Genomic DNA, 22,569 nt, shown 5'->3' with positions numbered 1-22,569 from the left:
AAAACACGTTTAATCTGGAAACCTTCTCCCAACCTTCACATTCCCATGCTCTTTTTTTTTTACCAAATAACAAAAGATGTAAAAGCACGCTTCCCAGCAGCACTGTTTCTTTAAAATCCTTCATTTATTTATAATCCTTCAACTATTTGTAATTCACTTTGCTAATATAACTGAGCAAAGCTTAAACATCAGACCTAAAGTCCAGTTCAGAGGAATTATATTAACTGCTGCTGCTCACATCACAAGAACAGGTACAGTCCATGAATGGTTACTGACACTTTGGCTTCTGACTGCTCACTACACTTCCACAAATCATAAAATTACCACATCTGCCAGGAAGTGCAATGCAATATAGTTAAACTAGAACCTCTTTTGTTTAACTTTTTAGGTGGGAAACAGAATGTAAAACTGAATTTTTAAAATGCTGAGAGCATCCAATCTTCTACATCCAATTTTAAATAAAGATGAAACCCACTACCTCATTGTGAGAATGCAACTGTCAAAGTAAAAAGCTTGTTCATATTAATAAATCTCTCTCTCTCTCTCTCTCTCTCTCTCTCTCTCACACACACACACACACACACACACACACGAAGAAAGCGAAATCAACTATAAAGAGGAATGTGTTGAAAATTCAGTGAGGTGTTTGATCATCTTGTAACATGTTGGAAATCTGATGAGGTTACTGAAGCAATTTTCATACACACACGGTTATTGGCCTGAAATGTTTGGATATTAAAGGACACCTTGGTCAGCCCTTCTCATTCTAAGTACCTGCTAATGAAAGCAATTTTAGGAAGAATTGTTTAGTTTAACACTAATATGATGCAATTAAAATACTGAAGTCCGGAGCACGTTAATATGTGGTCATTTGTTTAACTTCTTAAAGACGTGGTCTACATAAAGACCAACTCACGAGCTCACTATATGTATACCAACGGCACACTCCTATGCTCAAACTGCACTGGCTGAAGGTATATCAGTGTGGGGTCTTGATGCATACATGATGTCAGGGATATATTGACAAATTCTCACTGCTTGCTCCACCAATAGAGGGACCAAATACGGGTGGCATTAGGAGCAAGTCAGGGAAGGAAGTCCTAAACACCTTCAGGCCCCTCTCCTGGTTATTATGCTGGTGAAAGGTTATGCCAGCAAAAGTATTGTCTGATTTAAAACAGCCCTAATGAACTCACACTGTCCTCACTCTGTGCACACTATTGTGACAAAGCATAGGATTCTGAATAACTCTGCACTCAAATCATAGCACACCCAGACCTGTATATAAAATCTCTTCCACAGAGCCCATAACACTATATGATGTACACCAGGAGGCTATATTTCTCTGGCCTCCTGTCAAGCATACAAGGGGATTCTGATTATGGGAACTATGGAGAAAGGACACTTTGCACAAAGGGCTTTAACTCAGCAATATGTTATTCCTCTACTTGTTGTTCTAACACTTTTCTTCCAAGAATCTTTAAATATATTTTGCCTCAGGACACACACACAAGATTCTGAGTTTGACTCCTTCAACTAGAGATGAAGGGACAAAGCACCCTACATGGGAAAGGAAGGAAAAGAAGAGTCCATAATTCCATCCATGACTACTGAAAATATTTCAGTCTTTTATGTGCTTCTCCCTGCTCCCCATGAAAACAGTGCCCCGGTTATACTGTTTAACTGTTGGTTGCAGTGCCTATCTGCACTGTATAGAAAGGGGTAGGGTTAATGCCAGGGTCTCTGATCCAACCATTGCTACTACTGCCCAAACACACTTGATGGCTTTTCTCCTGCAGGATCACAGTAGAAGTTTCCCTGCAACTACTCTCATGGGAGATGTTATTATATTTTCAGTCATTACACTCTCCATCAGGCAGAGTGAAGCTGAGGCAAAGGAACTGGAAGAGACTAGATGGCAGCACCCAGTATTAATCACTCATTAGCATCTACTGAGAATTGAAGGAAAGGCTGTGTGTTGCAGATGCTGACTATTGCTGATTCCTGTCCTGGGATCACTAGCCTTACCTCCCCACAAGCAGCCCTCCAACAGGTGCGGAGGAAAGGGTGTTCCCAATTTCCAGTGTCATAAAGACAACTAGTGAAGCCTACTGCAAGACCAACAATTGCCAGCCTTCATGTTCTAGCTGGACAACTTTGCAAGATGTTTGACAGATGTTTATGTAACAGTTGAAACCATACACAGCAAAGGGAGGCAGCGATAGGTAAATGCTACTTGTTACTCTTCTGTTTATTATCATAGGCATAGTAACCCTACTGGAGTAAGAAGGTTGGCAACCATAGCCATTTACCTGCTTCCACAACTGACTTCGTTGCCAATGTTCTTTAGTGAAAGCATTCACTTTCTCATAGCTGTTGTTTGTTAGTTACTGAGAGCTTGTTACTGCAGTTTGTCTTCCTGTGAGTTGTTTTTAACTTTGTACTATATAGGATTCTGGCTACACTACACATTACACTGACTTTATATGGGGTAACCTGGCAGCCAGCTTGATTGCCTGGTAAAGCCAGCTTTGTCAGATGCTGAGATGGATTGAAGGATGACAAGTATTTAAGAGCAGCTCTTTCTGTGTTGTTAGTAAATGCTGCTAGTAAATGCCTCAACAGCATCATTTTAAAAAGTCACCCCTTAATTTCCTTCAACAGGTTTTGTAATAAGGGGGGGAAATCCATAGACCCTAGTGAAAGTCTGGTTTTCATAACTGGTGCCAAAACAAGCTTTTTAAAGACACCACAGACTTCCTTAACAAACTTAACTCTATTAGACAACTTCCACAGGAAACCGTCTCAGCAACTGTGGAAATAGAATTATTATATACAAACATCACAATGACGATGGGCTTTGGGATATCATAACTACCTTCCCTGGCAAAGAAATACAGTCAACATCACCCCAGAACATTCACATATCATCCTCTTTACATACTATTGTTTCAAGTTGAGATACCCATCCCTACAAACCCACAGTCCCACAATGGGCACATGTGCAACAACATATACCAACATCTTCATAGCAGACTGTGTAATAAGTGTTTTAACTAGTAGTTAACCCAGTGGCATATCTCAGATACACAAATTATGTTTTAATCATTTGGACAAATAGTGAGGAACAATTTCAGAGATATCACCAAAACATCACCTTCTGCCACCCTACAGTCAAGTTCTGCTTCATCAATTCCACAGCAAGCCCAAGAAACTTGGTGGTTTAGACCACAGTGCCTTTGCCTTTACCTTACCTTTAGCATCTATTCTATACAACACACCCTGGATATAGTACAAAAGACATCTGAATACGATCTTATACAGAAACTAACCAACCACTAACACCTACTTCTATGGCACCAGTTATACCAACAGTGCATTATCTACATTCAGTTGACTGTCTGTAAGGATCTGTTCAATGAATGGAAATGCCTGCTTCACACATAACCCTATCCATGGTTTGGTGGATCATCTAAACCATGCACAAACTATGGTTTAATTACTGCCAACAAACAAGAATCTGAAGTCATGGTTTGTTGTTGGCTAAGGAACTTTTAGTTTGTTTTAACTACGGCTTGGCATTACATGTGAATCCGACACCCTTCCTTAATTATGGTTTGGATATCCTACCCAGATGCCCACCAAGCTACAAAGGTGACTATGGGGTGCGGTGCTTGTCTTGCTTCAGTCTGAGGGAGCAGGCATTTGTTCACAGACAGCCTTCCGGGTCATGTAGCCAGCATGACTAAGCCACTTCTAGCGCGACGGGACACCGTGACGAGTGCCGGAGCACACAGAAACGCTGCTTACCTTCCCACTGCATACACTGGTATGCTTTTGAACTGCTGGGTTGGCAGGAACTGGACAGAGCAACGGGAACTTACCCCGTTGTGCAGATTCGAACTGCCAACCTTCTGGATCAGCAAGTCCAAGAGGCTCAGTGGTTTAGACCAGTGTTCCCCAACCTTGGGCCTCCAGCTGTTTTTGGACTACAATTCCCATCATCCTTGACCACTGGTCTTGCTAGCGAGGGATGATGGGAGTTGTAGTTCAAAAACAGCTGGAGGCCCAAGGTTGGGGAACACTGGTTTAGACCACTGGGAGTGGGTGCCGTTACAAAGGAACAAAACAAGAATAGTTGGAAATCAAACAAACCTCGGTTTGTTTCACGGTCTGTGGGACTATGTGTGATTAATATGTGGTTTCCTAAACAAACCATGGATCACTGTTATGTACAAACCAGGCCATAGGCACCAATGCAACAAACCAGATAAATCTTTTTATTAAAATGAGAACACTGCTAACAATGCAATCTATAGCATCTAGGATTCCTATGAATGCCACTCTACAAATCACAAAGTGGCTGTCCTAAAACTCATTAATCTGGGTGGGCAGAGAAAATAGTAATTGTGTAAACCAGTGTCTCAACAGCTACCATTGATTTCTTCTTCCCTGTATAGTATCATGGAAAACACTAAGATGCTTCACTTAAAAATGTAATTTCCACTGAGGTGTTTCCTTTTAAAACACAAACAACCACCCTTACATCTATGCTATTATCCAGTCCCTTTATGTATATGATGAAGAGGACTTTAGGCCATGAAAGTTAATGCTTTTGAAATGCTGGGTCTTTATACCATCTTTAAAAACTGTGCTCTGTTAGACTTTTCTGCTCAGAAGTAAGATCCACAGCTTAGGGACTGCCACAGATAATGCCTCATTAAGATTACCTCTCCCTGAACTTCTGAGGCTCACACAACTACCAAGAGGACTCCCTCATCTTAACATCTGAGAGGGTACGTAGGGAAGTAGAAAGCCTTCCAAATATTTGAGGCCTAAGTTCTTGCTTTAAACAATGAGTACCTTGAGTCAGGTCCAGAAACAAACCAGCAACCAGTGCAGCTCTTTTAAACAGCAGTTATGGGAGTTGTAAATATTAGCCCAGCCAGTAATCTGGCTCTTGCATTTTGGAAGGTTCTGAGTTGCCTTCAAGGGTAGCCCCACATAGGGTGCATTCTAGTAATCCTATCTGGAAGTTACTAGAGCACAGAATACAGTGGTCAAGTCATCTAAACAATTATCTGGGCATCTATTAACTTTGTGTATTGCTTTAGCACCAGCTGACTGTCTGAGACTGGATGCCCACATAAATGTACAAGATGAATAGAAAAGTGACAAGTAAACGCCTTCTTAAGTTGTGAACAGCGATTCCCCAGAAGTCATTTACACAGGTTTACAGATCCTCACAGGGATAATTTCAGGATGGAAACAGTAAGTTAGATGTTGTTGTTATATCAGAATAAAGATGTCAGCCATCTTTCCATTATTTCTTCAGAGGCACCCACAAATTCACTTGCCAGCTCACAAGGAGAAAGATCCCCAAGATCTCTGTCAGCCCTCTGACAAAGTGGGAATCCAGCACCAAACAGATCCCTGCTCCAGAAGCCTCAGTTCCACTGTAGGTTTTGAGCAGATAAGAACAGCAGTTCCAAGCAGAGGGAGAGACTCATGTTGTTTTAGTTGACCCTTGTGGTCCCTTCACCTCTAGTAGTAGTAGTAATAATAATAATAATAATAATAATAATAATAATAATAATAATTTATTTGTACCCTGCCCTTCTTACTAGGTTGTCCCAGCCACTCTGGACAGCTCTACAATTCTATGATTCTACTTTCACCATACCCTGCACACATGAAATACTGTACCAGTCTCTCAAGTCCCTTTGCATGCCAGAGAATACAGGGGAAGACACTGGTAGCTACTTTTTAAATGGCTGATTAGTAAGCCAAGACAACATTTATTCTACTATCTGTTTGCTATATTCTGCCCCTTCTCCAAAAAGCTCAGAGCAGAATCTACGTCAAAGGACCGTTTTGAGAGAATGTCTGTTAGAGGGTGAGTGTGGTACAATGGTTAGAGTACTGACCTAGGAGACTTGGGTTTGAATATCCAGTCAGCCATGATGCTCACTGGGTGACCTTGGGCTAGTCATCATTTCTCAGGGTTCTTGTGAGGATGAAATAAGGAGCAGTAAAATAAATAAAAAGGTTAGGCTAGGTTTGGCTAACGTGAAACGCCTTACTTGGTGCCAACCAATTTTCTCCATAGGTGAGAAATTTTTTTAACATGGGCTTCCCATATAGACACCCAACAGGTATCACTGACTGATACCTGTTGGGTTTATTTATACACTGGCTGTATTACCAATCTTACATAAATAACACTAATTTGGCATTTTAAAAAACAGTGAAGTGTTTAAAAGCAAACTATTAAACAAGATTATTGCACATAGGACTCAATTCACCTTACTTAAATGATTAGATCAGTGTTTGATGGATACTAAGAACAATTTTAAAGAAATTTTCCTATTCAGTATCTGAAAAAGGAGATTTATCTCTTCCAATTATTATTTTCTTCAAGCTTCTCCATTTTTATTTTAATGTCTTCATTTTCTGCCTCCATCACACTCCCTGGACAACTGCCTGCACCTCCTTAGGCTGCACCACATGTAAACCAAAGCCTTTTATTCCCATTTCACTCTAAACAACTAGAAATGCCAAAATCTGTGCTTCTAATACCACAATGTCCATAAGGCCATGTGTTTGTGAATACCTTCACATAGATAATTGTCAATGATCACACCAATATCTGCTTTAAGACCCACTTGAGGGCTCACAACATTTTTGTTGTTGCAGATACTACATTTTTCAGTGACTGCAACATGAAACACAAATACTGTGTGATCATAGAATTGTAGAGCTGGAAGGGACCCCAATGGTTATCTAGCCCACCCCTCTGCAATGCAGGAATCTCAGCTAAAGCATCCATGGCAGATGGCTATTCAACCAGCAGATGTGAAAAGGTTCCTCAGCAAAACACAGACCTATTAGCAGCATAGTCACTATTGCAGTCACTTACTTGAACTCACTCTCCTGCACTGATCATACTAGTATGTCTGTACAAGCAACACCCACCCTGAGGACTAGTCCCCTTGTGGCTTACAGGTGTGAAGCACATCAATTCAGTATACCTGGAACTTGCAAAATCATTCTGTCTAGAAGGATACTTCAAACATGCTCAAATCATGAACAAAAAAAAAGCAAGGAAACATCTGGGCTGGTGCGGGGGTGGGGGAATGGTTTGATAATGTTGACATTGGTTCAAGAATGGGCTAATATCTGCCCCCTCATGAATATGTTAATAAAACAAAGACCAGTGCTCTAGATGAAAATCTGCAGTTACAAACTAGTGTATGTCCACATATGATGATTAAAAAAAGATTTATACATCCCTACAAGGCAAAGCCATAACAGAAAAAAAATCACAACATAAGTGATCTGGGGCCAAAGTTGGGAAGGTAATTCTTTACAGGTAAAAGGTAGACCTGGAGACTTTAAAAGCCAGATCAATCACCCTTACAAAGATCAATTATTACGAATAATTGTATCAGTCATAGGATGCTCATACTATACTAATTGAGAAAATAAAAATCCTTCAAATTCTCTTTTTTTAAAAAAAAGTTCTGAAGTATTATGAAAATGACTGCATAAATTCAAAAACAATAATTATTGATGCTTATGAGTTTATTATACAGTCATCAGCAGACAAAGTTTATTTTTGCCAATATGTTAGCCCCCCCCCAAAAAAAAACACCACCACAAAGAGATCACAGTCATTTCCTAGTGCAGCAGTGGCATACATGTATTTTAACAAGGGCCCCCTAAAAGCAAAAACGATACAAAGCTAGATTTTTAAGTATGTCCAGGTGTGTGTCTGCTGAAATGAATATCAGGAATAAAGAGATGACATGATCTAACACATGAGTTACAATGGAATCTTATACATGCCTGCTCAAAAATAAGTCCCAGTGGGGATCTGGGTATAGGACTGTATTCCTAATAGGAATTAACTCTGTGCCACACTTTGGCTGCAGTTTCATTTGAAACTTGGGTAATATGGGAGAATTACAGTGAAATCTCAAGAGAAGCATGTACTATGTTTTTTGATTAAGTGTATCTCTATTAGTTTTTTCCAATACTTAATATCTGTAACACATCCCAAAACATCCTTTAAAATATCAATATTTCCTTATCCAAACCCTTTAGAAGTGAAGATACAAATTAAAGGTGCATATACACACTTGTAAACAAGAAATTTCTTGTTATAGTCAAATTTTAACAAAAGCATATGCCATCACAAACATGTATACAACAACTTTATATTCCAACTGATTCTGCCTAAGGATTTCCAGACTTCCTTGTAACTCAATAACCACTTCTACACTGTTGCTGTGACTCTACAGCTTTAAACTAGAAGTCAATCTAGGACAACCAATGGAAAGTGCACCTGCAAAAATTACATTTCTTAATTCAGAGTGCTAAATCCCCTACAGTTAGATTTTAAAATTATTAAAACTTGCCTGTCACAAAACAGAGCAGACTGTACCTACACTAACAGAAAAATGAAAATATTTGCATCTTAAGTTTAATTATAAACTCAAAATATTAAACTTGTTTAAAATAAAATAACAAAAATTCACATAGATTCCTTGGCACAAACATCTACAAACATGGGCTATATATATTTGTATTATTTGAAAAACAACATCATATTACAATTACTACAATTCCATTATAAAATATAGAACTTCAAGTAAATACTACATGAAACCATTTATCAATTAAAATTGCTAAAGATTGGGGGGAGGGGAAATCAAGTAACAGCAACAGCATACTTCAGAAATCCCTTAATAGAACCAACATTTCAAAAATGCAGTCCCCTCCCATATTTATATGTAATCCAAAGCATACCTTCAGCAATAGCAGTCTTTGATGACAAAGAATGTATACATTTACCATTTATTTTAAAATACATAATTGTAAAACAACATTCCATCTTAAAAAACAGACAAGCAATGTCACTTAATTATTTTGCAATTAAACACTGAGTTGCTAAAACTAAAATTAATTTGCTTCATATAGCCAGCCTTACTGTGATATCAGTGTTAAATAACCAATAAAAAGCTTCCTACAACTACTATCTGTACACACGGGGCATCAGGCAGAAGTAAATAAAAAATAATGCAAATCCAGAAACATCATAGCCTTTAACAAAAGCAAAAGGCACTTTCAACTGGCAAGAGACACAACAGCAATTTTAAAAAAGAATCTCTTAATGAAGGAGAAGATATTGCTTATTTTTCACACCCTAAAAAGAGCAAAATGCTACTACCCCCATGTTCCACACATCTGCTGCAGAAGTCCTTATCAACACTTACCGCAAGTAATACTGTTTTAAAGCGAAGGCAGCGTTAGAACAACTTCTGGGAAAGTTAAACTCTTCTACAATTTCTCCCCACTGATTCTTCTCAGATACCTGTCAAAAACAACACACTGAGATGCACAAAAACCACACACATGCACAACGTCGTCGCTCGCCACCCTCAGAAAAAGGGCTGCCATGAAAAACCCAAGAAATGTGAGAAAGATCTCTGGATTTGTTTCCATCGGATCTGGGATCCCTATTTCGCCCTGACAGGCAATCCCATCTCGCTCCTCCCCTCGCCTTTTACAACATTTATTTTATTGGGGAGCGAGAAAAGGGTTGTGGGGTTTTTTGTATTTCGGTGTGGAGAGGTTTGTTTTTGTCCTCGCTGCCTGGACAATAACCAATCGGGAGTCTCTCCGGCCGCCTTGCTTTTAAATCCTCCCGCGGCCCGTTAAAAAAAAAAAACCCAAGAAGTTGAAAAGGAGCCAGGCCGAGTCGGGATGGGGGGCCGCCCCCGCCGGCCCAGGGGTGCCGGGGCCCCGTCCCGCCGAGCCCGCCCGCCAGCTCCCGCGACACACAGAGGCCTTTCTTTTGAGGCCTACATTTTCTGTCCCTAGCCTTGAAGCCTAAAGATGGCTATTTGATTACACACCGTCTTGGCTGCCCCTTTTGTTATTCCTCTCCGGGAAGGGCTGGCGGGGCAGCGCCTGGTCCCCCCCACGGCCGCCGGGATCATCTCCGAGCCCGAGCTCCGTGCCGATTATCGATGTTAAACATGCCCGCTAATTTTGAGTTGCACTAAAACTGCACTCAGAGTCTCCTCTCTCTCTGTGCGCGCGAGGGAGAAACACCACACACACACAACCCGCAAGCGGAAGAAACTGCCTCACACACGCCGCCTTGCCCGCTCTCTCCTGCCCTCCAGGAGACGTGGGGTGATAGCAGCCCCCCAAAAATAAATATCTAGAGGGGGGACCCTGGGAAAAGCGGCAACCCCCCCCCCCACACCCCGGGCTCCAGCTCTCCGCCGACAAGGCCGAGGCACCAACCTGCCTTGCCTGCTTCCTCCTTCCCCTTCCCCCCCTTCCCAGCCCGGCTTGAGGGAAAGACGGGCGCCGACCCCCCCAGCCCGCCGCCGGGGCCCCCGAGGGCGGCGAGAGAGTTGGGGGAGGAGAAAGCGAATTAAAACTTCCACTCACCTTCCCGAATCCGCCTAAAGTGGTGACTCGGGTGTAGAGAGCGTGCAGGTCCAGCTCCTTCCCACCCACCACGGGGATCTTCTTGAAAGGAGACCTGCCGAGAGAGGGGAGAGCGCCACAAAAACAACTTGTCAAGTCGGCCCCCCTTCCCTGCCCTGGCGGGGGGCCGCCTCGTCCTTCAGGGAAGGGGCTGGAAGTTAAAATCGGCCGCTTCGCACAGCCTCCCCCCGCCGCCACCATCCCCTTCCATCTCCCCATTTTCCTTCTCGCTCACCCTCTGCTGTGGTGAAACTGCCGCAGCTCGTCCAGGAAAGCCAGTCCTTTTCTCCGATGGTCGGGTTGGTTTTTCCCGGTCGAATTTGCCATGTCGGCCCCCCGGATTTAAAAAAAAAAAAAAGGAGGTCGGGGGGGGTTTGTCTCCTTAAGTGGAGGGAGGGGAGAAAAAAAATCCAAGAGAAAAACAACAACAATCCGCGGCTCCTCCTCGCCTTTTTTCAAGAGACCCGGGTTCCTCCTGTGCTCGGCCGGGGATCAGCCATGGAGAGGGACTTGTTTCGAGAAGAGAGAAAGGGAGAAAAAGTTTAAAAGGAATAAGGGAGCCCGGAGAGAGTGGCAATTACGAGTCCTGTCTCCACACGGCGAGGGAGAGAGGGGCCACCGCTCGGCAATTCTTGCCGCCGCCGCTGCCTTGCCTGCCTCTCTCAGCACCACGAACCCAGCCGATCCAGCCTGCACATGAGACTCAACATGGTGCTGCTGGATCACACAATGAATTGGGTTAGTGTTGTGGTAGGGTGGGGGTTGGGGAGGCTGGAGTGAGGGACTGACAGTGTGTGTGTGCGTGTGTGTATTACAGACGCGGCTCCATGAGATCTCCCCTCTCCCTCTCTCTCGCACACACATACATACACACACACACTGTACAGCGGCGGCGGCGGTGGTGGTGGCGGCGGCGGCGGCGGCAGCGGGATTCACTTCTCTCCTCTCTCAGACAAAAAGATCTGAGGCCGCCGTGCTGCTTGCCTGGGCGAGATCGCGACACAGCGCACCCCGCAGGCCGGCCGAGGCACTGCAAAAGGCAGCTCCGAAATGGCAAAAGGCAGCACTGCCAGCGAGCAGTTCCTGGCGGGGAACAATAGGCTTCTCTCGCGGCTAAGGGCTCATCTGCAATGTGCCGCAAACTTCACACACACAAAGCCGGGCGGAAAGAGAAAAGGCTGGAGGAGGGGGGGGCAAGGAAGGGGTTGGAAGCGGCTACTACCGGTTGTTCCAGGGTTAGGGGCAGGGGGAAAATGTTCCATTCTTCCCAAACTTTAGAAAGATGGAAGTACTTTCCAGGTTAACCGGAGGAGATAAAAGAATAGGGGGAGGGAGGGACTTGCGTGTTTTGTATATAAACACACCAACTGTATCTTTCAAAAGGAAAAGGAAATAATCACCAGTGCATTTTTAACTTTGAAAACCTTTCTACATAAAAACTGGGAGATCCCGCATATTTTTGGATACCATATGTTTTTACATGTGAACACATATTTCCTAGTATCACATTACGCATGGCCTAAAGTAATTTTATGAGAGTTCCTAACCTCTGTAGTTCAGGGTGATCTTAAAAAAAATCTAGAAAGTTTTCTGTAGCACATGACTTCTGAAGATTCACTAATAATACAAAGGTTTTATATTTAAAATAATTATAATCGGCTTCAAAATATATGAAACTTGTCTAACTATGGCAAAGCTGGGTGATCTTCCTAGTTCAAATTCCATCTCAGCCATGAGTTCACTATCAGGCAAATCTTTATTCTCTCAGCCTGAGGCCGTGTGCAACGGGGGGGAGGGTAATAATATTGGCCTACCCTGCAGGGGTGTTGCAAGGCTCAATGGAATAAACTGTAACACACTCTGGAATCCTGAAATGCACTACATGAAGTTTTATTATTGTACAATGAGCAAGTGCAGCTGTAATTATCAGGGAATATCATATAGGCAGGGGAAATGTACTTACTGAGGAAACTTGGGCTATAAGTTACACCTGGCCACATTGCGTATGCAGCACATAGTTTTATAAATTTACACCATATATATTACTTATTTGGTGTTTTTTAAACCAAGAACATGACATACCAGTGGGGTATGACATACCAGCCCACTCATTTTGCAAATCTTATAGGTAATAACGCAGTTAAACTATTAAAGGCCCCTGATCCAAAATATGGACTGTGAAACCTAGAGGTCTGTAAAAGTGAATGGCGGTTTTGTGTTCCTTGACTATTGCAAGCCCAGACTGCAAATCAAGTAGCACAAGAATGAATGTGTAAGAAACACAAAAGTGCTATGAGAGATTATAGCTGTTAGGGGGAAGGGAGAAGGATGTGAACTTATGCATACAATAGGTAGGAATGTGGGGGGGAGGGTGAGCTCAACGTGTGCGAGAGGGTAGAACATTTGAACCATATTATGTATCCATATACTTCATAAGACTTGCTGCAGTACCACACAATATGTATCGACTCAGAAGTTAAACCCCATTGTTTACTCCCAAATATGTATGTATAGAGTTGCAGCTTGAAGTGGGGCATTGTATGCTGGTGCTCCATACTATGTATTAAAATGCACGTCCAAAGAAAAGCTTCTGATCATTTCTGGTAACTTGATTAATTTAAGCACACCACTGAAGTGCAAAACACACCATGTATTAATAAAACAAGCCCTTCTTGATTTCCAGAATAAGCTTGTGTGATCCCCACCTCCAAAGTTTGCTTTCTTTAGTTTGCAATCCATATATTGGGATAAATTCCAGTGAGTTCAGTAGGGCTTACTTACTAGACATGCCAAAGAATGTAGTATGTGATAGTCCTTGTTAAAAATTTAGTAGCAATAATACCCAATAAATAATTTTGTAATCGCAACCCAACTCAGAGTTGGAATTATGTGTGGAAATCAAATTGATTTTTTTGTTCCCACAGAGTAACACACGATTTCACCCATCTTCAACAGGGTGGATGGAACTTCAGATAAACTCTTTGAAATACTTGGGAATATTTCTCAATCACAGCTCTTTTTCAGTTAGGCCCATAAAATAAATTATACTCTAGATGAGTGCTTGATTTTTTAAAAAAAATGTCACTGACATTTAAAAATCGTAATGTAGGTGAACACTTGCTCTCCCCCTTAGAATAAGCAAGATTCTACACTATTTGAGACTTATGGGGCAAAGGGCACTTTTCCCTCTGCTGCAGTGAACTGAACCCCCAGCCCTGTATCATCATGTTATCAAATCTGAGATCTGGTAACTAAAGTTAGAAGAGAGTTCTGTTTAAAAATCGATTACACATTAGGGTCTCCAGTGAGCCGGTCAAGGAAATCTATATTCCCTTTATGCCATGTACTAAATTGCTTCAGGAAATTAAAATCTAAGATTATGTTTTTCTTTCAGCTGGATTGCAGTTTCATCTTGAAAACCGAGAGATAGAGATGTATTAAGACGGTTGGTAAAACCTGCCCTCCAGGTCATATTCATTATTGAGAAGAGGGCAAAATCCCCTGGTTTGGGATTATTTCTCAACATTTTAAACCTCCTGCCCTTCTACAGCGGTTTCTTTGAGGGGGGAGGAGGAGTTCTGCAAATCTCACCCCCAGAAGCACCCTAATCCGAAGGGATGCATGCAAACTTTGATCGCCGTTGCTTATATTGCTCTTTGCAAGTTAATAGCATCCGCAGAAATAGCTGTTGCTGTCGCTCCAGAAAAACAAATGCAGCACCAGGCGAGCGTGCGTTCAAGCGCCTTGTGGGAACATAAGGCTTTTTTCTCGTCCTCCACTCAGGAGGGAGAGTTGTAAACAGTCCTCGAATGACTCAAAAACTAGGGGTCTCCCTCCCACAAGCGCCTGGTAACTTGGCAGAGGTGAGTCAGTTCCCTTGCTTCAGTTCCTTGCGCGTACTGTATACTGCGGCGGCGGGAGCAGCGGCGGCGGCGGCAAGGATACTCAAACTGCGTAGCCGGGCTCCGCTGCCAGAGCGCCGCAATTTGCGCACGGTCCCTTACGCAACCGTCCGCTGGGGGATTCCCTGGAGGGGGTCGATACCATCCCGCCACCGCACTCAAGGCCCCGGGAGCCGTTTACAGGGCGGCCTTCGGACCGAGAAGGAGGAGGCGGCGGCGGCGCCACCACAGCACCAACAACGGCCGCTCAGCTCTTCACAAAATGGCGGCGCCCACGGAAAAGAGCAGCCCCATTTTGTGCCCGTGGAGCTGTCACAGCAGCGGGGAGAGAGAGAGAGACGGGCTCGGCTGAAGGGGGGCCGCGCGGAGCAGAAGGCGGCGGCCGGGTCAACGCGTTGAAAGAGAGAGCGTGTGAGGGAGAGGGGGGGCAAGGACTTCGCCGCTCCCTCGCTCCCCCCCCCCCGAGACGAGCCTTGTTGACGCGAGAGCCGGAGGCGGGCGGAGTCGGCGAGGCAGCAAAAAGCAGGAGCAGCAGCTGCCGCCCGCAGGGCTTGAGGGCGCGGGGCGGGGAGCTGCTGCTCCGCCGGTCTTCGCTGCGGCTCCTCGCTGCTTTTTGGCCTTTCTGGATTGGCTGCTCTTTTCTCTCTCTCTCTCTCTCTTTCTGTTATTTTTTATTTTTTTGAATTGGGGCCATTTTCTCCGCAGTTCGGATTTCCCTCAGACCTCGCGAGCGTTCGCCTCCTCCCCTTCCGCCGCCGCGACGCAGGTCTCCACCCCGGGGTGGGACTGGAGCGCCGGTCGCCACAGCGCGATGGAGGAGCCGGAGGAGGAGGGGATCTTCTCGCCGTCGCCGCCTCGCTCTCAGCCCCGTCCCCTTCCTCGGCTTTCCTCCACAGATTCTTCTTTTTTTAACTACAACAGGGCCCTGTAACTTTTTTTCCCTTAGTCCCTCTCTCTCTCTTTTTGTTCTAGCAAACCAGCACTTCTTCCCCAAGCGAAGGATGGGCAGAGTTGTAAGACTTTTAACGCGCGTCACGTCTGGGAATGCATAACTCTCGTGCTTCCTTTTTGCAATTGTGCCTTTCTGAATGTATCTCGCCTTGTTAAATCCGATGCTCTCTTCCGAGTTGCAGTGCTGGCAACCCTGCAAGGTACATCTACGTTTATGTAAGGGATCTCGTGTTTGGTCTTGTTATCAATGGCTTTTTTTCCCTTACGAAGATGATGTTTCGTTTTTAATAAGCTCTTTTTTAAAAAGGGATTTTTAAAAAACTAAACTTGAATCGCTTGTTTTAATGGTTAGATTATTTAGCATCTCTAGCCTGCGGAAATTATTTTGAAAAGGCTTAAAAGTGATGCGTTGAGGCTGCTGTGGTTTGCAATGCATTGTCCTAATTCTGAAAAAAGCAAAAACCAACCTCATCGTAACGTTTTTTCAGTTCGCTTTGTGCGATCAAAGTGCCTTTGCACAAATTATACTACGTACTTGATTTAGTAATATTTATGAAAAATAAAAGCTCAACTGGAACACTGCCTAATTGTATACTCTTAATTTGTACCAATGTTAACATTAACTTTGTTAGAATGCAGATACTGTGATTTTGCCACAGACTTATTTTTAGTAGAATTTAAAGGGTAGTTATGAAACAAAGCCACTGTGGTCAATTCCCTAGTGCTAATTCGTACCCACAATTAACTGTTTTACTAACGCATCTACTTCTCCCTTCTGCTTACTATCCTTTTATGCAATGGTTGTTGTTTTCCTATGTGGTTTCGGCTTTCTTCTCAGGAGTAGACTGTTGCAGCTTGCTTTCTGGCATTTTGGTCTTGTTACTTTTAAGTATAGACATCATTAGTTTTTGTTAATGAAGAACTTCAAGCTTCCTAGCGTAAGCCATGTATCTTTACTCAGAAGGAAACCCCACTGCGTTCCATGGGGTTTACTCCCAGGTAAGTTTACATAGGAACTATGTGCTTCAGCAGTATGGGTTTCTCTTAGAATTTGGGTCATTATTTGTGCTTTATATTTTAAATAACAAGTACTTACACTAGTTGTTGAAGGTTGTAGTCCCATAGTGTGCATTTTATTCAGCTAAATAATCAAGGCAAGAATATATTTACACTAGGCAAGCATATCTTATTTCTTTGTTAACACCTTGAAAATTCTATTTCCCAGAGCCTATCACATTCTTAATATAAAAGACTTGCTTGTTAAGCACTTTTACCAAACATACTCTGGAAAAGGTTCCATAAAAAAGGTGCTTTCTCTCACAAGTCTTTGTTATATCCATTTTAAATTGAGATGTGATTTAAGGTGATAACGCCAATGCAAATAGTGTTTCTGTTTAGCGTAACTAAAATACTGTCATCAGTCATTTGTCTTTTTATCACCCCCCCCCCCCAAGTGATTAAGTTGTGACTCTTAGCTATAAGGAGAGTCACCTAAAATTGAACCTTGTCACTTAATGGTCACATCCATTAAGCTAGCTCTGCAGTATGCTTTGAAGCATCCTTACTCAATGGTAAATCTTACTCTACTCAGTGGGACTACCTCTTAAGAGTGGGTAGATTGGAGCCTCAACTTCACAAATACTCATCCTCATAATCCACATGAGACTTAAATTAATCAAGTACTTATCTAAACTAAGCTATGTAGCCAGCTGTATTCATATGGTTCATGATTTATATTCAAGGAATCCTAAGTTATCTGTTGTGGAACACCTGGAGCTGTGATAAATTTGTTTATAGGACGGCAGGCTGGCATACATTCTTAAAAGACAATAAGATATTTGACTGTTTCTTTAACATTGTGGTCTTGGATAAATTTCTTTGAGCATTTACAGCATTTGTGTCCCTAGTTTTTATCAATAGCTATATACATGGTACGCTTAAATGTTGTGTCAATATTTGTCCTTTCTTATGAAACATAACTAGGTTGATATATGACATTAGGTTGCATTTCAAACTACAACCCATATTCTATTGTGCAAAAAATGAAGGTTTGAGTTTTCTCAAAAATAGGGGGGAAATGCTTCTTGACTCTTAAGAATCTGGTGTATTTAAGACAATTGGTGTAAGTTTTCCAGTGAATGAGCAAAATCATGCAGATGAGCTTGTGCTAACCTGCAAGCCTTCATGGTGAAAATTCTCTTAAAGGATAGCTAACTGATACTCGTGAGTAAGCAGAGCTATGTATTCCTTAATGAGAAGGGCTATTGGTTCCTGTAGTGATTATAAAGGGAAGAGTGCTCCTAAAGGAAGTGTCTGACATCTATTCATTTTTTTAAAAGAAAAAAGAGGGAGCTATTTAGTAGGGAAGTAAGGGAACCTGAGTAACTCTCTTTCAACATAAAGGTACAGTGCCAATAAGTGTTATAAGATGGGAAGTGCAATCATCTCCCCACCCCACCTTACCCAGTTCCCAAATCACTATATCTCAGTACTTGGAAAAATTTAATACTTTCCAGTTGTCTGCCTACCATGCAGCTGTTAAAAGCAGTTGGGGGGAGGGGAGGTGGTTTCCTTTTTCTCCCAGAGAAATTTAAGTATGGGGGGGTATCGTCCCCCCTCCAAAAGTTTACTGACCATAGTTAAATTTGGTTATTTTCTCATCAGTTTAATCCTAAACAACATTGGTTTGTACCACACCAGCTAAACTGAGGTCCTAGGTTGATGGCAAGGGCAGCAGTCTCTATTTGCTCTTTATGCATTGAAGAACAAGGTACCTATCTGCATCAACACTAACTCCCTGTATTGCATCTTGGTATTAAGTCAAGCTTCCATGTTGTCATGCCTCTCTTAAGTCATAGAGGAAATGATGGAAGAACAGAAGTTCAGGTTTCTTCTGTACATTACTATTAAATCAAATACTCAGCTTTGCCTAGTTTGTGGACTGAAGCACTGGACTAAATAAAAACCAGTGCTCATATATTAAAAGTGTAAAAACTGGACCATTTTGCGCAGAACAGTAAACTATATTTTAGTGTTGTAAGGACAAGACTCAGTGACTCCAAACCAGCTGAAGGGGGAGTTCAGAAGCTTTCACTACAGTTGAAGGTTTTGATGCAACACTTTAACTATAGTTAATCTTTACTGGTTTGTGGAAACAAAGCATTGTTGAAAACTATGTTTTGGAGGTAGCTTGTTTCAACTAATCATAATTAAGACTAACAACAATTTGTCTGGTTTCAGATGCCATGACAAGCTATGGTTAAGTCAAAATGGAAGCAAAAGCTTCTGAACCCTTCAAGGTAACACCAGAGGAAGGAACAAAAGGAGGAGTACAAGAACCGCAGAGCTGCTGGAGTTCATCATAATGATAATCTACAGCAGTGGTTCCCAACGGGTAGTCTGCTCTGTGTAACCCACCTAGGGGTTCCGTGGCACCATTCACATAACAAAAACTACCGTAGAGATAAAAAAGTTTTCAAAAGTAAGGGGTCCATGGCTTGGCTTTTTAAAAACTGGCGAGCCACAGTACTTAGCTAATTGGGAACCACTGATCTATAGTGTTGCATGCAAATGCAGCCACTGTATTTATGTGCAAGGTAACAAGTTAAGGTAGCTAGTTGAATATAGTTCTTATGGGGGTTATTCACTAAGTTTCAACAAAACTAATTTTTGTTTCCGACCTACACACAAGCAAAGAAAAGAGTGCTTTATAGGGCAAGGCATTGACTTCTAATTGAACTAGAGCAAAAAGAGTATGTAGCTGGGTGCTGAACATCAAAACTAGTTCTAGTGTGTTTACACACCATTTCCTATAAAGTCTTGTTCTTAAGTCTGCAGTTCTAAGCATGCATCTCTAGAACTCCCATTGAACATGATAGGATTTAATTCTATGCAGAGATTGTCCTGCACATATATTTACATGGATTTCAAAATTTCCAGTTATTGCCACTGTTGCTAATTAAGTGCGCAACAGTATTTTAGACGATGTAGAATTTATAGGTCCCCTATCATAATGGCTGACAGTTTAATCCAAAATGGGTAGGGTGAGGGAAGAGGAGGAAATGAGGAAATCCAGGTGCTTATTGCAGGAAACAGTTGCAGTAATGGGGCAAGTCTCAACTCACCTTCGAATGCAATCAAGTGCAGTGGAATGGTAGAACCCTAAAATATGCATGCTTCAATATTATGCAGCCTTTGAAGAGCAGTTTCCCTGTTACAGTTAATCAGTGAATCTGAATCTCTCTTTGCTTATTTTGGAATCCAGTGGAAGTGAGTACTGAGTACTAGAACAAGCAGAGAAGCAGGATCTCTGAGGTACTGGTTAATTTAGCTATCTTATCCTATGATGAAATGGAGAAAATGCTATCGTGCGCACTGCTCCATCCTTTATCGGTTCCAACAGTACAACACCTCATTTCTTGGTGAAAAGCACTGGTTGGCTTACACTGGAAACGGCAGCAGCTCCTCCAAAATTAGCAAAGAACATATGCTGTTTTCTGCTTCAGGCTTCTGAATTGCAGTAACAATGGGAGGGATCTGCTTTACAGCGACAAGCAACAATCAACATTCACAGCTTGTTTATGAAAGTATGAGGAGGTTGGTTTAAAAAAAAATGTTCCTTGGATGCATGTAATGGATTCTCCCAGCAGTGAGGAAATCATCCAAGGGACGTCCCAGCGGTGGTTTGACTACATTTGTATCATATAATGGATCCTGCTAGATTTCTTTTTGGAATTGTCAGCTCCAGTTATCCAGACCCTGAAGTGGTTTGCAGTGACAGTAGAGACGTCAGCCATGTCCATAATCTTGTTCTGAGCTTTTGATCCCTTTTGTGGCCTACTTCACCCTCTGAACCATTCTCTACTGCCCTTTGGGACGGGTTGCAATGTGTATCTAATCAACACATCCACTGTACTTGGAGCAAGAGGAGAATTCTCTAACCATCAGGGTTAGCCCGACTCCACCTTTGCACACAGACAAAGAAACCTTGCTGTCTCCAACACTCTGTTCCTTACACTTGTGAGGTTGCTTATTGGATTAAACGGGGGTGGAGAATAATCATTATCCCACTCATGCACACCCACTTGCCTTTACTTTTATAATAACTTGACTCATCCTTCCCCCAACTTTGTGCCCTCCAGACACTTAATCCATGCTGCCTGGGAGCAAAATATCTGAAGGGCACCAGGCTGAGAATAGTTGCTCTGAGGTTCTAGCAGAGGGCCAGAAGCTTACAGAAGCAGCTAGCCAGCACAGATGCCAAAACTACCATTAAGAAGCCATGAGGCTGAAGGAAGGATGGGGAAGCCTCTGTTCCCCCCCTCCCCCTGATGCTGAACTTGGTTGGCCATGCTAAAGGGAAGTGTGCAGGTTCTCCATCCTTGTGTTCAAGCACTAGCCATTAGAAGAAATTGCTGGCAGCGTTAAGTTAAAATGCATAGTACTCACATCGTCGTAGGCTTTGCAGGTGACTTCCCACCAAGGTATCATTTTAACTCGCCGCTGTAGAGAGTCTTATCACCCCACGAGGAATTATGTTGCTGCTGTCCAAACAGTTGGGGGTGGATGGCTTGCCTTTCCTTCTAACAGTTTGTCCCAACTGCCATGGAACAATTTTATGTCCAAAATTCCATTCTCCTTTCCCCCTCCCTTAAAAGGCTGTTTGCCATTATGAAAGTAGTCGAGCTTAATTCCTTTATGTACGGTATTTCATGCAAATTCATAATGAACTACAAAATGCTGACTTTGACCACTGAAAGGAGGGTAAAGATGGTTGGTTTATCTACCGTCGCTACGAGGAATGAAGTTAGCCTCCACAGAGCCAAACAGTACTTCAGAAAAGGCACACCGGGCAACCTGTCTAGATCTCTTATCGTAGAGGAAGACCTAAAATAGTTAGTATGGGGCATGAGTTGTCTGAAGGAATATGGTTAACAGATTAATCTCTTCATGCAAAAGGAATTAAAGTGTACCTTGTCCTTTTGGGACAGAATAGTTGGCTGAAAGTCTCTTTGGAAATAAGCTGCTTTTGAACTAATGACATTTCAAGGAAGTTGTGGGGTTTTTTTATATGCCCCTTTTTATGTAACATGTTTCATCAATCCTGTGATCCTGGAAGAGGTGAAGATGAGAAATGCTTGCTTTACTTGCCAGTACTTTCGTACTTGCCACCTGTGTATTGGGGAAACTTGTCTTCATCCTTTTTAAAAATTTCATTTACAAGTAGATTTAAGTCTTTGTAAGGGTTTCGAGTCTTTGAATCTAAGGGCAGTTTATTCAGGATTCAAAGGCAGTTCTTGTAACAAAGTTCCATTTAATTTCATGGGATAATATGTTTAGAGTTGGTTTTTCAGTTTGTGACCTTAAGATATGCACATCTTGTACAAGTCTTCAGAATAAAATTCTATTTTATTATTGGATCTTGCTCCTAAAAGAAATCTCAAACGACAGTACAGTGGTACCTCGGTTTAAGAAGAGTCCTGTTTATGAACGATTCAGTTTATGAACTCCGCAAAACCGGAAGTAGTGTGCCGGTTTGCGAACTTTACCTCAGTCTAAACAGAATCCGAACGGTGGAAGGGCACCAGCAGTGGGAGGCCTCATTAGGGAAAGCACGCCTCGGTTTAAGGTTTCAGTTTAATAACAGACTTCCAGGACGGATTAAGTTCATAAACCGAGGTACCACTGTATCTTAAAACTGTTGTTGTTGTTTACTGTATTTATAGTCCACTCTTCATCATTTTTTTTCAATTCCAGAATGGGGAACAAAGTAATAAAAATAAAAAGAGAAAAACTATACGAAAAACTACAAAATCATATAAACAGGACCAACAAACAGCTAAACAATTATAACAAACAAGCAAAACTACAGCAATCTAAATTAATATTTCCAGTTTAATGAAATGCGGACCTCAAGAGTCAGCAAAGCTGCAGGTAGGGATGTTCAGATGGATTTGTTGGCCTCTGCCATCTTTCTTTTCCTTACCAGTCAGCAGTCCTCTAGTTGATCATGTTGTAATCATTTAGAGATGAGGGAACCCTGGACTTAATGTTAAGTGGTACCCAGGACCTGGTGTGAGATGAAGAGTTATTAAATTCAATATAAATGTAAGTGAACATTTGACAAGGAAGTCTAACACAGTTGTACTGTATTTAACTTTAAGGTGGTAACTTTTTAAAAAAGGGGAAATGGTGAAAAGAAAAGAAGCAA

The 22,569-nt window shown here is 42.3% G+C and overlaps 1 protein-coding gene across 3 annotated transcripts in view; it reads right to left on the bottom strand.

The window, feature by feature from the left end:
• Nucleotides 1-20,927, bottom strand: part of ARID2 (AT-rich interaction domain 2) — a 98,439-nt gene extending 77,512 nt beyond the window's left edge. Inside the window, exons 1-4 of one of the 3 annotated variants that reach the window (XM_053405248.1) lie at nt 20,808-20,927; nt 10,742-11,015; nt 10,468-10,561; nt 9,279-9,376 (exon numbers count right to left, since the gene is read on the bottom strand). In XM_053405248.1, coding sequence (XP_053261223.1) covers nt 9,279-9,376; nt 10,468-10,561; nt 10,742-10,833 — 284 coding nt within the window. In that variant the 5' untranslated portion in view covers nt 10,834-11,015; nt 20,808-20,927. Of the gene's footprint in view, nt 1-9,278; nt 9,377-9,920; nt 10,132-10,467; nt 10,562-10,741; nt 11,016-14,097; nt 14,378-20,807 lie in introns of those variants that run through there. The other 2 variants (XM_053405250.1, XM_053405251.1) reach the window with 2 other exon arrangements.
• Nucleotides 20,928-22,569: the final 1,642 nt, after the last annotated feature.

This window comes from Podarcis raffonei, chromosome 10, assembly GCF_027172205.1.
Source record: "Podarcis raffonei isolate rPodRaf1 chromosome 10, rPodRaf1.pri, whole genome shotgun sequence".
NCBI classification, from domain to species: domain Eukaryota; kingdom Metazoa; phylum Chordata; class Lepidosauria; order Squamata; family Lacertidae; genus Podarcis; species Podarcis raffonei.
This window is presented reverse-complemented; position numbering and strand designations above follow the sequence as displayed.